The sequence below is a fragment of the Canis lupus genome, chromosome 13 (genome assembly GCF_048164855.1).
Source record: "Canis lupus baileyi chromosome 13, mCanLup2.hap1, whole genome shotgun sequence".
Taxonomy (NCBI): Eukaryota; Metazoa; Chordata; class Mammalia; order Carnivora; family Canidae; genus Canis; species Canis lupus.
The window spans coordinates 35,696,856-35,715,242 of record NC_132850.1 but is presented as its reverse complement, the minus strand read 5'-3'; the positions used below and the strand labels follow the sequence as shown (position 1 = coordinate 35,715,242).

General features: G+C 35.6%; 1 protein-coding gene across 12 annotated transcripts in view; it reads left to right on the top strand.

Moving 5' to 3' along the window:
• CEP83 (centrosomal protein 83) overlaps positions 1-18,387 on the top strand; it is a 147,595-nt gene that overhangs the window by 97,587 nt on the left and 31,621 nt on the right. For all 12 annotated transcript variants that reach the window (XR_012005850.1, XR_012005849.1, XR_012005851.1 and 9 more), the window contains 3 exons: positions 2,361-2,436; positions 4,996-5,153; positions 7,390-7,519. Coding sequence is in view for 1 of the 12 variants with exons in the window: in XM_072773119.1 (XP_072629220.1) it covers positions 2,361-2,436; positions 4,996-5,153; positions 7,390-7,519 (364 nt within the window). In the remaining 11 variants the exon portion in view is untranslated. The remainder of the gene's footprint in view (positions 1-2,360; positions 2,437-4,995; positions 5,154-7,389; positions 7,520-18,387) is intronic.

Below are 18,387 nucleotides of genomic sequence, written 5' to 3'. Positions count from 1 at the left end.
CTCTATTAATTTTTATTTATGTTAAATTCCATATCTCTTACAATCCTAACTGTAATGATCTCATATCATGGACTAATTTTCTTTTTAAAAAACTCATATTAGTTGTAGATTCTGACCCTACATTGCTTTGTGAACTGAAGAAAACTTTGTATGTCATCTTTTATAGTCTACCATAATTGTGTTCTTACTCCTTTCATATTTTAATGAAAATCAAACACTTTATCATTGGTTTCTTTTGCTTCAGTGTTTGTAGGGAATTGTTTCCTTTCTTACCTACATCATTTATTTAGAAAGAATTGAGGCCACATTGTTTTCTTAACAAGATCTTGTCTCTTACTGACTTACCAGGTATATCCAAAGTCCTGGCCAGAGCTAAGATTTACCTGGGGCCTAACTTTCTAGCTCTGGACCTAAGCTGGGACCCACAGTGTTTTCTCCTCTGTTTCTATTGTCATGATTTTGTAGACAGAATCCTTTATTAACTCCATAATCTAAAAGCACCAAGTTAATAACATCTATAAACATTTAAGGGTGAAATGCACAGGAAGTTTGAGAGAGTATTAATGTAGCTGGAATTATAACAGTATGACTATACTGTTAAAGGAGCGAAGTAAGAGCAAAACTGACCCTTTTCCTTCAGATCTATTGTTTCTGGCATTCATAGGTAAATATCTCCGGAAGCATTGGGTCTTAATGGTTTCATCCATGTCATATTGCCCAGATTTTCAGATTTAAATGTCTAACCCAGGATTTAGGTTGGTTCATTCAGTTCATCTACAAATATTTATTGAACACTTATTAGTAGCCCTAAAGCATTGTCTTCCCAATAAGCAGTTCTAATTGGGTTAATAAGACATGCTGATAGTGCCAAACTATAATAATAAATGCCAAATGACTTGTATTTCAGATAAGTGTTTGAAGGATTTTAAAAAGGGAGTGGTCAAGAGCATATCCTATCACATATTGGTATATCCTGTTAGCTTTAAGTCTTTTTCATGTGATTAGTCATTTGGTTACCAGAGGTGCTCTACATTTTAAGGTTCTGCTTAAAAAATATATCATTCCCGGGCAGCCCAGGTGGCTCAGCGGTTTAGCGCCGCCTTCAGTCCAGGGCGTGATCCCGGAGACCCGGGATCAAGTCTTGCATCGGGCTCCCTGCATGGAGCCTGCTTCTCTTCTCCCTCTGCCTGTGTCTCTGCCTCTCTCTCTCTCTCTCTCTCTCTTTCTCTCTCCCTCCGTCCCTCTCTCTCTCTCTCTCTCTGTGTGTCTCTATGAATAAATAAGTAAATCTTTAGAAAAAAAAAATCATTCCTTTTGAAAAGGACACCCATTGTGTAAATATCTCAGGGATGAAAGCTCATCATATGTTTTATAGAATACACTATGATGTCTTATACTAGATAATTTTCTTAAAAATTTTAAACTTAAAATCTGTAAAATTGCTGCATGTTGAAGTGGGAGAGGAACACTTACTTGGATTAGAAGACCTGAGTCCTGTCTTCATTTGGCTGGTTGGTAGCTAATATGATTTGGGCCTGAGTCTTAATCTCTTTATCAGTAAAATTGAAATGACTTTGCTTACTTTCATAGAATTATTGTGAGAAATTACTACAGTAAAAAATGGCCAGCCTTGGGGCGACTGAGTGACTCAGTCAGTTAAGCATCTGCCTTTGGCTCAGGTCATGATCTAAGGCTTCTGGGATCGAGCCCTGTGTTGGGCTGCATGCTCAGCGTGGAGTCTGCTTCTCCTCCCTTTGTGCATGTGCGCGCTCTCTCTTGCTGTTCTCTCTCAAATAAATAAGATTTAAAAAGAAAAGACCAGCCTTAATTAAATACCTATTTTACTATAGATGTCCAAGTAGACATTAAAGATACATTGAAAAGCTCCATAATCTGGTAGGAAACAAGTGAGATAACTATGTCTGAAAGCTGTGAAATATTATATGGTGATAAAGATGGCTTCTCCCACACTAGACGACTTTCTAATGCCTTAACAACACATTGTGCACTTTTCTACCAAAGGCCATCTGTTCAGGTTGTTCTCTATGTTTATCAAAATTCTATTCGTCAAATTTATATCTCCATGTAAGCAGTCTCTTGTCTTCTTAGACATACTTGGTTTCTCATCTTCCCTTTGCCAGTAGTTTGTAGATTTTTCCATAGCAAAGCAGAAATTTGTTACATCTTGGTTATTTGTGAGCACACTTAGCTGCCTGAAGTCAAAATCTTTATCATTTTATCTGCCACTTAGCAAGCACAATGCCTGGTGTCAATATGGGTACTCTAAAATGATTGTCTAATTCATTGAAATATATGAATTATGGTTTCTTCATAATGTTTTTTGTTGGTGTGATATTTAGGTTAAAACTTCAACAACAAATGGTGAATATTGAAAATGCAGAGAAAGAAAAGAATGAAAATTCTGACCTGAAACAGGTATGATTTTAGCAAACATTTTGCTTTTATTTCTTTAAGTGCTTCTTTAAATCTGTATTTTGAATGTATGTGGTTTTTTTTAATTGAAGCATAATTAGCATACAGTGTTGTATTAGTTTGAAGTATACAATATGATCTTTCAGCAATTCTATACATTATTCAGTGTTCATCATGGTAAGTATATATTCATTTTTTTTTCCATCACAGTAACTGTACTCTTAATCCTCTTTATCTGTTTCACCCATCTGCCCTCTGGCAACCACCAGTTTGTTCTTTGTGTTGAAGGGTCTGATTTTTTTGTGTCTTTTTTTCTTTGTTTTGTTTTGTTTCTTAAATTCCACATATGAGCGAAATCATATGGTATTTGTGTGACTTATTTCACTTAGCATTATACCCCATAGGTACATCTATGTTATTGCAAATGGCAAGGTTTTATTATTTTTTATAGCTAGTAATATTCCAGTATGTGTGTGTGTGTGTGTGTGTGTGTGTGTGTGTGTGTGTGTGTGTATGACATGTTTTTTATCAATCTGTGGATGGACACTTAAGTTGCTTATGTGTGTGTGTTGAATCTATTTCATGTACTGGTATTCTGAAAATATAATCATTACAACTGATAATGTATTGATGAAGTTGATAAAGATAAAATATGTTTAAACCTCCTAAAGCTCTAGTTAGTAAGCTGCTTTTCTTAACCACTGTTTTTTCTTAATGTTTTTATATGCTCTGTCCCAAAATGAATTTTTAAAATTGTAAAGAACAATATTTTAATATTCTGATTTTAAAAATTGATTAGAAATAAAATCTAGGTTTTAAGTTTCCTGTGGGATTGACTTATAACTTTTTATTTCTTATTCCATGAGCTGCATCTTATCATATCCCTGTTAAATGTGAAATCTAAAAGCTATATTTAAGGAAGGAAATTTATATTTTAATTAAAGTTATTTGGGTTTAAGAAAAATGTATATGGGCAAAACATGGAAGAGTGTTCTTTCCTGGATTCTATTTTCTTTTTAAAGTTATGAAGTAGTGAAGATTCCATTTTTAGGATTTATGCTTGCAAGCTAGCTGGCATTGCTCTGCATAAGCAGTTGTGGTTTCTAAGTCTTGACTAGGAGGACATAATGCCTGATACTCTTGAAAGAAATTATTTTTTTTAAGATTTTATTTATTTATTCAGGAGAAACGCAAAGAGAGAGACAGAGGCAGAGACATAGGCAGAGGGACAAGCAGTCTCCCCAGGACCCTTGGGATCATGACCTGAGCTGAAGGCAGATGCTCAACCACTGAGCCACCCAGGCGTCCCTGAGAGAAGTTATTTAGTACCATTGGTATTGGGCTTTCTGTCATTTATTAGATAACAAGCGGTATTATGCTCTTTGAAAGTTGCTTGTTCAGTCAGCTGTAATACAGATTTAATATTTACAACTCCAGTTAAAAATAAAGATGAATAGTTTTTCATGGGGAAATTTGTTCTAAAGTATAAATCTGAGACATATCATTTTACTTTATTCTGACAATTGCTCTTTGAACATATACAGTCCTATCTTCCTTGGCTTTGCTACCACCAGGAAGTGCTGTGATTATTTTGCATTTATTTAACTTACTGTGTAAAGGATCTGGTTTCTTTCAGCTCTTGAGTCTCATAATGGGTTCTTTTGATCCTGAGTCTCTTGATTCTCTGCTTCCAACTTCTCTCAGAGAAAGGCTTAAGAGGTAGGAGAAGGTGGAAAAAAAACGAGTATTTGTTAATTAATTGGTAAAATAGCTTATGGAGGAAATAGGTATAACTGTGTTCCAAATGAAAATCATTTGGATGTAACTTAAAAGCCTGTTAATTTGTAACTAGATAATTAGCTACTTTTCATGAGAAAAAGTGCTCCCACATAAAAGTACATTAAGATGGAAAGAAAAACCTGAGTGACATTTATGGTTTGATAAATGCCTTTAGAGGGCAAGGAATCCTTGCCATTAATCAAGTTTCTTAGAATACCTTCCTTCGGCTCAACACTGGATGTGTGGTGGAATGCTTAGAAACCACTTAAAAACAATGTCTGAACAATCCTTTCTGTATTTATGACTCCCAATGATTTAGAAAGAACTCATGGAAGGGTTGCTGATCATAGGGCACATGGGAGTGGAAGAACAGATTTCTGTAGCAGCTCTCCCAGCTGATGTGCTTTTAAAACCTGTTTTTTCCTAGGAGGCTAGAGGAAGTCCAATGGAGAATCTCTCTAATGGTTGGATTCTCCTTTTTCCTCTACTTTCCTTCTTTTAACCCCTTTCTCCTCTCCTAGTACCTGCTTATTTGGGGAATAAGAGGCGAGAGGACTTAGTGGCAGACTAAGGAATCTTGATTGTCTCTTGTCACATTAAGAAATGATCCTATACTACTGGATCCTGATGCTATTGCTATTTATTATTTAATTTCAGAGCGTCCTCAAGGACACTTCATTTGGGCCGGGCATTTGTAAAGGAAGGTGTTTACTGTCCTCTGCCTCTCTCATACACTATTACATACGTGGCCTTCATGTTTCTCTTCTTTCTTTTTTTTTTAAGCAAATCAGTAGTTTGCAGATCCAAGTGACTTCACTTGCACAGTCAGAGAATGAGTTGCTGAATTCGAACCAAATACTGAAGGAAATGGTGGAGAGGTTAAAACAAGAATGCCGAAATTTCAGAAGCCAAGCTGAAAAAGCACAACTAGAAGTTGAAAGGTAGAGAGAGTTTGCTCTTTTTTATGTACAAACTATTTCTTCTTTCTGCTATATTATATGTAGTCCTTTTAGTGACGATTCCAATGTTGAATATGTTTTAGGACCTGGTTAAAATACCCTTTGAGAGTGTACAATGGTTATTAGGTAATGTACTTTCTAGAGAATGAGCTTTATGAACTCTTGAAAATTTTTTTTTTAAGGCATTTAGGACAGAAGACTTAAAAAAAAATTTTTTTTAAAGATTTTATTTATCTATTCATGAGACACACACACACACACAGAGAAGCAGAGACACAGGCAGAGGGAGAAGCAGGTTCCATGCAGGGAGCCTGACGTGGGACCCGATCCTGGGTCTCTGGGATCAGGCCCTGGGCCGAAGGCGGTGCTAAACCCTGAACCACCCAGGCGTCCCTGGGACAGAAGACTTTTAAAAGTTCTGCCTAACCACAGTATTCTGAAAATCCTCAGAGAAACACTTCTTTATTCACTGAATAAACAAATACATTAATATATTTTTTACTTCAGATATCTAAATTATTCTTCTGAATGCCAGAGAATCAGAAAAAAAATTTTGTGACTTGGAAAACTTCCTAAAATTAGAAGTATAATCTCTTGGATTGTTCCTTTGAGAAGTTCATTTATTTGTTTAGTTTTTGGTCTTGAAATTTGTTAGTAGTAGACCATGTATAGTAAACTGGCAAGGAGATGATTTAGGTGATGTTCAAGATCTTACATTCTCTGGAAAATTTTGTTTAGATATGATAGAAAACTATTTTGTATATGGTATGTCTTTATAACATGTTCGTATTCTATTTTTGTTTGAATCTACAAAACATTTTTCGGATTTTCTCTTTCTGAAGGCTACTTTGCCACATAAAACTTTTTTCCTTCAGTTTCTCATTATTTCGTGTTTAAAGGCTTTCCATGGTTTCACACATGTGAATTACAAGAAAGTAAGCAAGGTATTTTCCATAATGCGTTATGACATTCCACGGGGTCCAAATTATTTTGCTTATATTTTGCAAAAAAATAGAAATTTATATCTTGGAATCATCTCAAGTGTTTGATTAAAATGCAGTTAAGAATTCTAATGACAGTATAGGTAGCAAATTTGTGTAATTGATCATTGGTTTCTGAATGTTACTCATAGGATTATATAGTAGAAAATAGTTCGATGAAGTGTCAGTCAAATATGATTTTGGTCCCAGCTAAAACATTTAAAAGCCTGTATGACCTTAGATGTGTAATCTGACATTTTAGGGTTTATAAATCTCATTTGTACTGTCTATCTAGAGTAATGATACTAAAAATTATGGAAGGTGTGCAGAAGAACTTTAAAGATATATAAGTTGTATGTTATCTTAAAATATTATTTATATGAATTTTACTCTAGTCAGAAAACATCTTGCATTAAGACTTACCTGGGTTGATTTTTAACCAGCTTTATTAGACCCAGTTTTGTTTTTTTAATGTTTCAAGCTTTTTAAAAAAAAATTCTAGTTAGTTAACATACAATATTAGTTTCAGAAGTAGAATTTAGTGATTCATCACATACGTATAACACCCAGTGCTCATCACAATAGCCCTCCTTAATACCTATTACCCTCGCTAGAGCCAGGTTTTTTTTTTTCTTTTGCTAGAGCCAGTTTTTATCGCTTGATGGTTAGAATGGTTCATAGCTGGTTATCAAGTGTTTATCCTGCTGTTAAGTAGGTGTCAGTCTTTTTTTTTTTTTTTTTTTTAATAATTATTCACTTGAGAGAGCAAGAGCAGGCTGGGGGGAGTGGGCAGAGAAAAAGGGAGATGCCAACTCCCTGCTGAGCAGGGAACCAGATGCTGTTCCATCCCAGGACTCTGGGGATCATGACCTGAGCCAAAGGTGGACACTTAACTGAGCCACCCACGTGCTTCCTAGGTGTGAGTCTTTAAGCAAATTCATTAACTACGTTCTAGGCCTCAGTTTGTTTATCTATAAAATGGAGATGATAGTAGTACCTAAATCAAGGGGTTATTGTGAAGAATAAATGGCATAGGACACAGGGTTCTAAGCACAGAGCTTGGTTCATAAGAAGTACTCAGTAATGAGAGAATTAGTAAATATGTGGCCATGCAAGAGTTCCCACAGTTGGGTACCTAACAGTGTGGTGAAGCAGGTAATGAGCTTGATTATACTTGGGATAATATGTATTTAATCTTAAGAGTTAACCTCCATGTTTTGCATACATTCTTTTGATAGGACTTTGGAAGAGAAACAGATACAGTGGTTGGAAGAAAAGCACAAGCTTCAGGAACGTATCACTGACAGAGAAGAAAAGTATAATCAAGCTAAAGAAAAACTACAGCGAGCTGCAATTGCTCAGAAAAAGGCAAGTGATTCTTATTAAAGTGATTTCGATAGAGTAAAACATAATTATTCTGGGAGAATAAAATGTAATTAAAACTGAGATTCTAGTGTATGTTTAATTTGATATTTAAACATGACATGTCGCTGTCAACCTTGCAGAGATAAATTGGGAAAATGCAAACTGCTCAACAGGTTTATTTCTAAATTTCATGTTCAAGTTGGTTTTTCAGAGCTGACATACATTTTCCCACAGAATTTTTTCATTGATAAAGTTTCTAGACCAGCCCATGTAAGTCTTATTTAACTCATTTCTGCAATTAAATTACAGGGTGATTTGGTCTGTTTCAACTGTGCTTAACCAATAAACTTGTAACATCATTTTTGTTTTTAACATGCTTTTTTGTTTCCAACTCAGGAATGTAGGAGCAAGTGTCTCCTTGCCCCAGGAGGAGAAACTAAGCCTTCTCCTGGCTTCTGAAACAGCATGATAGTTATCACAGCTATGATCTTTTCCAAGTTTTGCAATTGCAGGCATATATTTACTCCATAATCTAAAAACTTTGTTTTCTTGGAAATAGTTCAGGGCATCATAGAAATAATGTAATCAGATGATTTCATCTAGGTCAGTGGTTTGCAACTTTTTTTCTACTGCACAAACCCAAGGAATGTAGCATGGTCCCATCCATAACCATGATTCATGGTGCAGTGATTCAGCACTTATTTTCAACAAGATTTGGTGCATGTGTGTGGAGATGGAGGTTGGGCGGATGGCATTAAAAAATCCCATAAATGGTTTAATATGCTCCCATTTGATAAGTTCCATTAGTCAGGGCATTTGTTTTAGGGCGGCGAGAGGGTCTGAGATGAGAGGAAGGTACTTCTAGGCATAGGCACACCAGTCTCTTAGTGTTTCTGTTTATTGGAAAGGTTAGCCCTTCATATTTGCATAAGAGAAGAGAACTGTATATCATTTAGGTGTTCTGATTTTGGAAACCAAAGACTCTGTTCCTAGTCACCTATTTATGGTTATTGGACATAACTACCAAATGTGTCCTGAGAGTTGGAGTGACAATATGAGAAGTCTACAAGTCATTGTTTCTCCACTTTTTTGATTTCTAAATATTGCTTTTCTCTTCCCATAATGCTGGAAGTAGTATAACATTGAAATTAGAAAACAGCGTTTATTATATAGGAATCTCAGTATTTTATACTCAAATGTAAACTTTCTTTTTTTCCCCTGTATGTATCATTTCGTTTTCTTTCTGTCCATATAAGTACTGAGTGTTGTGTGGGTATTAATGGGATTTCAGTGAAGTGTTTTATGGCTTGGGATGATCTTAGAAATTTTATTTATGGTTCCTTGTACTGTTTGAAGCCTAGAAGCATCTGAAGCCAGATTTTAGCCAAAAATCACTAGAAATTATAAGAGCTGACTTTATCTTTCACAGAGAAATATTTATGTTAAGGTTTTAGAGATTAGTATTCTAAAGATCAGATAGATTCTAATTACCACTGAGGTTAGTTTGGGTTGACTTCTTCTGGAGCAAAAGTGACATCCAGTGGTGAGAGAGATTACCAACTTAATCATAGGTATACTAGAAATAAGGGAAGAACTGATAATCTAAGAACACTGGCAAAATAACCTTTCATCAATATTGTGACCTGTGGTGAATTTTCTTTGCTACTGAAATACCTGCCAAATGATGGGTGTGAACATAGGAAATATCCATATCATTTTTAAAAATGTGATCTGTGAGTTATGATTTTAAGTCCTAGAAAATTGTTCAGTTCAATGAATAATTATGACTCAGGGCTATCATCATCATGTGGGACACTTCCCTAGAGGCTTACAACTTTACATTAGTTAAAGTGGGAAGATAATATATGTGACATAGAAATACTATTAAAAGTCTGTAAGTACATATAAATTTAGGGGTGGGGGATTTTGGCATTCAGATAGTTTGTACAGGTTAGGGAACTGAAGTGGTAGGTAACCAAGATTGTCTGACTAGTAAGATTCAATGCCATGACTCAGATTTACACTTTCTGTTCTAAATCCTGTGCTCTTTCTGTGCTGTTACTCTTTTAATTTCCCAATTTCTTTGATTCCAGATACTTAAGTGCTTTTCTCTTCATTGTACCCGTATGAGTCTTATTCCTTATGGCAGAATAATCCTCTAGAAAGTTAATTTCTTTAATTCAAACTCTTTCTCATTCAAATTAAAGATAATGCTTCTATATGAAAATTTTGGTCGTAAGATTACATAAATATAAATCTTAAGAGTGCAATAGACTTTTTAAGTTCTTTAATAAAAACCATAACTTTCTTATTTAAAACAAGTCACAAAATACTAACTTTAGGGCAGAAATCAAAATCCTTTAGGGTGCTTTCCTGTGAGTGATTCTTATAACTGGGATGTAGTAGCTTTGTTTTTCCCCTGAGGCTAGAAAAGATGGCTCACTGCCATCTGAGTTTGTTTATTTACAGCTCCAACCTCCTATGCACAAAGCTTATGTCATTTCTGATAAGTGTTTCTAGGTAAAGTCTTTATGTAATGATATTTTGATGTGTTGATTTGTTTGGAAAAACTTGACCAGGTATCTTGAGTTGAAATGCCTTTCTGTGATTGTTGGCTTCCCTGTATGTTTTTCTCTTATACAGTGTTGAAGTGTGAGTATGAAGAGAGATCTCTTGGTTTGAGCTGAATAAGTTGTACTTTTCCTTTTGAGGCACTTGAGATGACAACTTGTTATTTTTATTTTAAGGTATATTTCTCTGAAATTATTCTTGGCTAGATTACTGTTATGAGTGTTTTTGAGGGAAATATGAATTGTAGTCTTGAAGTTGTAAAATATCTGTTGAATATGTTGTGTGGCCTATCATTATATTATACACTTAAGGAAAATATAAGCCATGATTAATTCCTGCTTTTGATGATCATATAATCTAGTTGGAGAAATAAGATAACATGTACTATCTGAAGAATACTAATGGTCACTCTTGGGTGATCTGTATGGACACTAAAGTTTGAGACCAGTGTCAGGGAGAAGAAAGCCTGAAGACCAATTAGGAAGCTATTTTAATAAAATGAGGTAAGAAGTCTGGAATTTAGGCTTGTGAAATGGGAGTGAAGGGGAAAGGTGACTCTTTAAAATTATTTTGAAGGAAAAAAGTTATAGAATATGGTGCTAAATAAGAGAAAAATATGAAGTGTTTTAGTTATGAAAGGATATAAATGGGAGTTGTCATGATGGAGTGAAGAACACCTGTCAGGTGAGGAGTAGAAAGAGAGAGAGAAGACATATTCCACTAAACACGTGTCAGATCTGAACTGATGGCAGTTCTTCCTTGTACTCATGTCTTAGTCTCTTAAGTGAGGGTACTGTGCAAATAACTAGAAATAATGGAATGTAAAGCATAGAGATTAGTACTTCAGATTAGGTTAAAGAATTAGACACTTGAGATTTTGCAAGTGTTTGAAGAATAAAAGGACTTAGAAGAATCAAAGAATTAAATTGACTTAGAAAGAGGAACTAGATTTAGTAGAGGAATGGTCATAGAGGTAAGAGCTACAGTATGGTGTTGTAGAAGCCACAAGAAAAGAATGGTATCAAAGATAAGTGGTCGTTTAGCATCATTACTGAAAAGAGTTCACTGAATCTGGCTAGAAGGTGGTAAAAGGGGAATCCCAGATTTGGTTCTTCTATTAGTGTTCTTTCAATTTTTCTGTTGCCCCTTTGTGTTGTAATAATATTTTTAACACCGAGGGACCCACTTGACAATCCTGTGATTGTATTAGACCACTGAAATCAAAATTGAAATCATTCCTTATAGCCAGTTTCTCCTCTGAATTCTCCTTTCTTTTAGTAGAATGTCATTCTTTCTATCACTTAGGCTTCAAACCTTTGATTCATCCTGAGGGTTCCCTTCCCCCAGATCTAATCACTGTATTGGTTTCTAAGAGCTGCTACAACAAATTACTGCAAACTATGTGTCTTAAAACATCAGAAAGGTATTGTTTCATAGTCCTGGAGGTCAGAAGTCCAAAATCAAATGCCTGTAGGGCCGTGCTCCCTCCAAAGGCTGGATCTGTTCCACACTTCTCTCCTAGCTTCTGGTGGTTGCTAGCACTCCTTGGTGTCCCTTGGCTGGTAGGCATATTATTTTATTCTGTCTCTTTGTCTTTATTTGGTGTTCTCCTTTTGCGTCTTGTCTCTGTGTCCAGATTTCCCTCTTTTTATAAGGACACCAGTCATACTGGATTTAGGGGCTACCCTAATATAATATAACCTCATTTTAACTTGATTTATCTGTAAAGACACTTTTTCTGGAGAAGGTCACTCTAGAGTCTTTTACCAGCAACTAGTTTTCTAATTCTCTGGACTAGATTGTCCAACCATTTAGTTAAATTTTGATACTACATCACATTCCACAAGGTAAAGGGTTCAGTCTCAGGAGACTGCCTCTGTGTCAGATGCCAGGTCCCAGGCCACTGTACTTCTGACCAACTGGCTATGAATTGGAGGTTCTCATGACTTTTTTTCCGGTCTGATACTTTGCTAGACTACTCACAGAACCCAAGAAAACAAATTACTTACATTTACTGGTTTATTACCAAGGTTACAACTCAGGAACAGCCAAATGGAAGAGATGCATAGAGCGAAGGATTGAGGGCAAGCATGGAGTTTCCATGTGCTCTCTGAGTGTGCCATCCTCCTAGCAAATCAGTGTGCTCACTAACCTGGCAACTGTGTAGGTTTCTTTGTTGAAGAGTTTTTATAGAGATTGATCTCCAATCCCTCTTCCTTCTGAGGAGTAGAGAGTTGGGGAATGCTACTGAAAATTCCCTCTCTCTTGGTCTTTCTGGTGGCCATCCCCATCTTGACGCTATTTAGGGGCCCAACCTTAAGTTACCTCATTAGCATAAACTCAGGGGTAATTGAAAAGGGCTGGTTGTGAATTACAAAAAACACTACTGTCACTCCAGAAATTCCAAGGATTGTAGGATCTCTGTGTTAGAAACCCAGGACAAAGACCAAATAAATTTTTTTATATCATAGTCATGTTCTGAGGTCTCAGTGGACATGAATATTTGGGAGACACTGTTCAATCCTTTACAGTCACTCGGGCCCATGAATTCTTTCTTTGTAATGTGCCTTGTATTTTCCCCCCTCCCCTCATTTCTTTTTATTCCTGTTGGCTAACATCCTAGCTCACTCAGGCTCTATCCACTAGACGGTTGCTCTGTATTCATTTAGCCAATTTACTCAACAGATTTATTGAGTACCTACTTATGTACCAGTTTTGTTCACTGGGATACAGAAATAAAAACTGTGCTGAGGAGCTTACATTGCAGTGTGTGGGTGACAATAAAAAAATATTTTTCAGGTGGAGATATGTGCTAAGAGGAAAACTAAGGGGAATAGAGGATGCTCTTTGAAATAAGTGGTCAGGGAGGGCTTCTCTGATAACATCTGAGCAGAAACCCAAAGGAAAGGAGGAAGGATGCCACGTTTATGTAGGGGAACAGTGTTTCCAGACATGATGGCAAGTAAAAGAGGCAGGAGTCTGCTTGGTATGTTGGAGTACAAGGAGGGAGAGTTAGGTCACTGGAATAGAGACAGAAGTAGTAGGAGGCCAGGTGATGTTTTTATTCTTTGGTTTTTATTCTGAATGTGAGAGGAACACACTAGAGAATTCTAAATTGAAAAATAATATAATCTGCATTATGTGTTTAGAAGAATCTCTGGCTATTGTATAGAGAGACAAATAGTGGAGTGGTGGTCAGATTCTGTTTATATTTTAAAGGTGGGGTTTACAGTAGTTGTAGGACATGAAAAATATAAATTAAATATGACTAAGATACTGGACTTTGAACACTTAGTTAAAATAGAGTTGCCGTTACTGACATGGGACAGAAGGAAAAGGGTATGGCAAAATACAGATACTTCTTTTGGACATGTTAGCTTTTTGAGATACCCATTAGATTTCCAGGTGGAGATGTTCAGTAGTCTGGTATAGATACCTGAATCAGGAATTCAGGAAGGAAGACTGGACTAGGGATAAAGACTTGGGAGTCATCATCGCATAAATGATATTGAAAGCAAAGGGATTGAATGAAGTCAGCTAGGAAGTAAAGGAAGACTGAGAAGAGAGTGGGTCTGAGGATTGAACTTTGAGGAATGCCAAAGTTTAGAAGTTGAGAAGAAAAGGAGGAGACTAAAAAACAAAAAAAAAAAAAAAAGGAAAAGGAGGAGACTGAGAAGGAGTGGTAGGAGGACCAAGAAGGTTCTAGATGCCAAATGAAGAAAAGACTGTGAAGAGTGTCGGTGTTAGAGATATGAGGACAGACAAGAAGTTACTAAAAAAAAAAAAAAAAAAAAAAAAAGTAAGAGTTTGGGAGAATGATTAGATTAGGGGAAATTAGGATTGTCGGCGCAGTGCATAGCTGTGGTATGTTTACCAACTGTGTTCAATTGTGTAGGCCCATATGTGCAGTCAGTAGAGTTGTATTTATTTATTTATTTTTTTTAAATTTTTATTTATTTTTTTTAATGTATGATAGTCACAGAGAGAGAGAGAGAGGCAGAGACACAGGCAGAGGGAGAAGCAGGCTCCATGCACCAGGAGCCCGATGTGGGATTTGATCCCGGGTCTCCAGGATTGTGCCCTGGGCCAAAGGCAGGCGCTAAACCACTGCGCCACCCAGGGATCCCTAGAGTTGTATTTAATAAATGTCAAGTTTTGAAGAAAAGTGGCCCTCGAGTCACGATATTGAGGGTGTCTGTGAAGAAATGATTATAGTGATGGAGTCTGAGATACTCATTGGGTCTTTTAGTCAACCAACCAGCCAGCGCTCCTATTGCATTCTAGCTCATTTCTTGGCAACTAGTAAGTGCTTAGTAAATGGTTGGGTGTTTTACAGTGATGAGAACGAGCACAACATTGTCCTGAACCCTGGCATCAAGCCTCTCCCCATCTTTGCCTCTTAGGAGGCAAACTTTGGAGTCTATCTCATACACTGATGCCATATCAAATTTCACAAAACAATGTCTTTTACTTATCAATCCCTTGCCTAGAGAACCTTCAGGGAAAACCACATCTCCAGAGTATTATAGATTCTCCCTAATTCATTTCTTATCCTTTCTAGAAAGCCCTTTCTCATGATGTGGTACTTATAGGCTGGAATTCTCTTCAGAAATACCTATGTTTTATATTACCTATAGTTTATATAAGGCCCAGTGTAATGTGCACTCAGTGTGTGTGTTATGTGTATATATATTTGATTAAGATTTGATGATGAAATAAGAAAATTGCATATGCAGTTTAAATGAGCAATAAAAATGAAGAAATATGACTAGATTTTAAGATTGCAGGTTTATATAATCATACAATAATGAAATATTGAGCATTTCCATCTTTAAAGTGTCTGCTAACTAGTTGGACTAAAATTCCTAAAAGGAGCATATGCTTCTGATGGTGACAGACTAGGAAATATGTGGATAAGCTCTCCACATGAAAGCTAAAAGAATCGGACAAAGTATTTTAAAAAATATCGCCATGGAGAGCAGTGAAGAATTAGGAGGCCAAGATCCTGGAGAGGGAGGAAACCTAGAGGTGAGCAAGGCCTGTGAAGAGTTGCTTTTCCCTTAGAGGAAACTGCTGATTCCAGAAGAAATAGTTGAGAGGCTGAGGAGTGAAGCAAAGCTTTTGACAACTTCACAGGGCTTGGGGAACAAAAATTGGAGTTCAGAATCTGCCAGAGAGAAGATCTCAGGTCTAAGTACACTAGTGCTTTGGGTTGGGACCCCAAAGGGGAAGGATATATTCTTGGACTAAGAATGAAGTGAAACTAGCCTGGCCTTTGCAAGAATTGAAGCATAGCTTGCAAAGATAATGTCAGTCCTTCTAATTAGATTAAATTTACCCAAAATATTAGTTTTCTAGCTGCCTGCAAGAAGCAAATGTAAATCTACTTTAAGGGAAAATAACATTAAAGACTTCAAATTATTTCCATAGTTTATATAATAAAAGCTAAAAATAAGCATAAATAAAATATAATAAAACCATAAATACACTACATACCTATTAGAATAGCTAAAATCTGAAATACCAACTGTACTAAACACTGGCAAGAATATGGAACAAATAGGAACTCTGATTCATTATGTGGAATTAGAACATAGTACAGCCATTTATTTTGGAATACACTTTGGTAGATTCTTACAAAGTTAGACATAGTCAAACCATACCATCCAGCAGTCATGCTCCTAGATATTTATCCAAATGAATGAAAACTTATGTTCACACACACATTTATAGCAGCTGTATTCATTATTGTCAAAACTTGGAAGTAAGCAAGATGTCCTTCAATAGCTAAATGGATTAAAAAAAAAAGACTGTTATGTCCATACAATGGATATTTTTATTTAGTGATAAAAGGAAATGAACTGTCAGGCAATGCAGAGACATGGAGGAACCTTACATGCATATTGCTAAGTGAAGGAAACCAGTCTGAAAAGACTATATGCTATATGATTTCAACTGTATGACATTCTGGAAAAGGCAGGACTGTGGAGACAGAAAAAACCCCGGTGATTGCCATGGGTGGTGGGGGTAAGGTGTAGAGGGTAGGGATGAATAGGTAGACAAAGGGAATTTTGTAGGGCTGTGAAACTACTCTATATAATACCATGATAGTGGCTACATGATATTATGCATTTGGCAAAGCCTGTAGAACTGTACAACACCAAGAGTGAAACTTAATGTCAAATGCAGACTATAGTTAATAATAATGTTTCAATATTGGTTCATTAACTTTAATAAGTGTACCACACTCATGTAAGATGTCAATAATAGGAGAAACTGTGATGGGGGGAATATATGAAAACTCTCTACTTCCTGTTATATTTTTCTATAAACCTAAAACTGCCCTAACTATTAATAATCATCATCATCATCCCAGTCACACAAGGAAATAAGATAACATGGAAAATCAAGAGAAATGCTAACCAATATAAAGAGACTCCCCAATAGAGGATCTAGGCAACGGAGTTTAACAGATAAAGACTTTAAAATTACCATGTTATTATATGTTTAAAAAATACAAGCTTGAGAATTGCTCCAGAAAACAAAACCATTAAAATAAATAGCAAGGTTAGTACTAAAACAATAACTGAATTACAAACTTGTTGTATAGATTTAACTGCAGATATCATCGTCATCCTCAAGATACGACCAGAGATAAATGAAATAAAATATACATTAGGGAAATTTAAAATACCAACAGCTGATTTTTTTTAAAAAAGAGTGACAAAATTGATAAGGCCTTAGACTCATTTTTTTCCTAATTCACCACAAAATAGGTAGGTGAACACAGACACACAATATCATGAATGAAAAAGGGATATCACTATATATATTTTCTTCAAGATTTTATTTTTAGATAATCTCTACACCCAACAAGGGGCTCAAATTACAACTCCGAAATCACCAGTGGCATGCTCTACTGATTAAGCCAGCCTAGTGGCCCTCTTAAAGGCATTAGAACAACAAGAATATTACAAAAACAGCTATGCTAATTATGCAGTTTAGATGAAATGAACCAATTCTTTGAGGAACATCTTAACTAATACAGAAAGAATTAGATAATCTGAATAGTCCTGTATCTGTTAAGTAAATGGAAACCATAATTTAAAACCTCCTATAGAGAAAATGCCTGACTCATTTGGCTTCACTGATAAATTCTTCCAAATACTTAAGGAAGAAATAATACCATTCTTAACATAAACTTTCCCAGAAAATAGAAAAGAGAGGAAAACATCCCTACCTATAAGGTTAGAACCCATTACTGTCATTATAAGAAAAAAAAATTACATCATAAACAGATATAAAAATCTTAAATACTAGCAAATTGAATCCAGTGATATATAAAAATGATAATATATCATGAACATGTAGGGTTTATTCCAGGAATATAAGGTAGCTTAACATTCAAAATTGATTAGTATAATTCAACACTGTAATAGAACAAAGAAGAAAAACTATCATGATATCTTAATAGACACAAAAATAATTGGCAAAATTCAACACCCTTTAATGATACATTCATTAAAATAATAGAAGGGATATTGTAACTATAAAAGTTCTATATCTAACATCATACTTACTTATTAAATAATTGAATGCTTCCCTTTATGCACCCAAGTTCAGGAACAAGGGAAGTATGTTCACTATCACCATTTTGCTTAACATTTTATGAGAAGCCCTAGCTAGCATAATAAGACAAGAAAAAGAAATAAAAGATCAGAAAGGAGGAAGTAAAATTGTCATTCACACATGACATGATTGTATGGATAAAAGTACAAATAAATCTATCAAACTATTATGTACAATTTAAAAATTACAGAAAAAAAGGTCAAGTAACAGTTAATTTTTTTTTTTGTTATCCCATTTGCTTTATTATTTCTGGCAATTCTGTGAATAACAACTAAATTTAAGCATTCGTATGCATCATTTTGTTATGCTTGCCCTCTTAGGCTATTATAGAGTTCAACAATCTTTTTTTGAGATATAATTGACATATAACATGTCAGAGTTTCAAGTGGACAACATAATGATTCAGTATTTTTATATATTGTGAAATGATCACAATAATTTTTTTAATTTATTTTTTATTGGTGTTCAATTTACTAACATACAGAATAACCCCCAGTGCCCGTCACCCATTCACTCCCACCCCCCGCCGTCTTCCCCTTCTACCACCCCTAGTTCGTTTCCCAGAGTTAGCAGTCTTTACGTTCTGTCTCCCTTTCTGATATTTCCCACACATTTCTTCTCCCTTCCCTTATATTCCCTTTCACTATTATTTATATTCCCCAAATGAACGA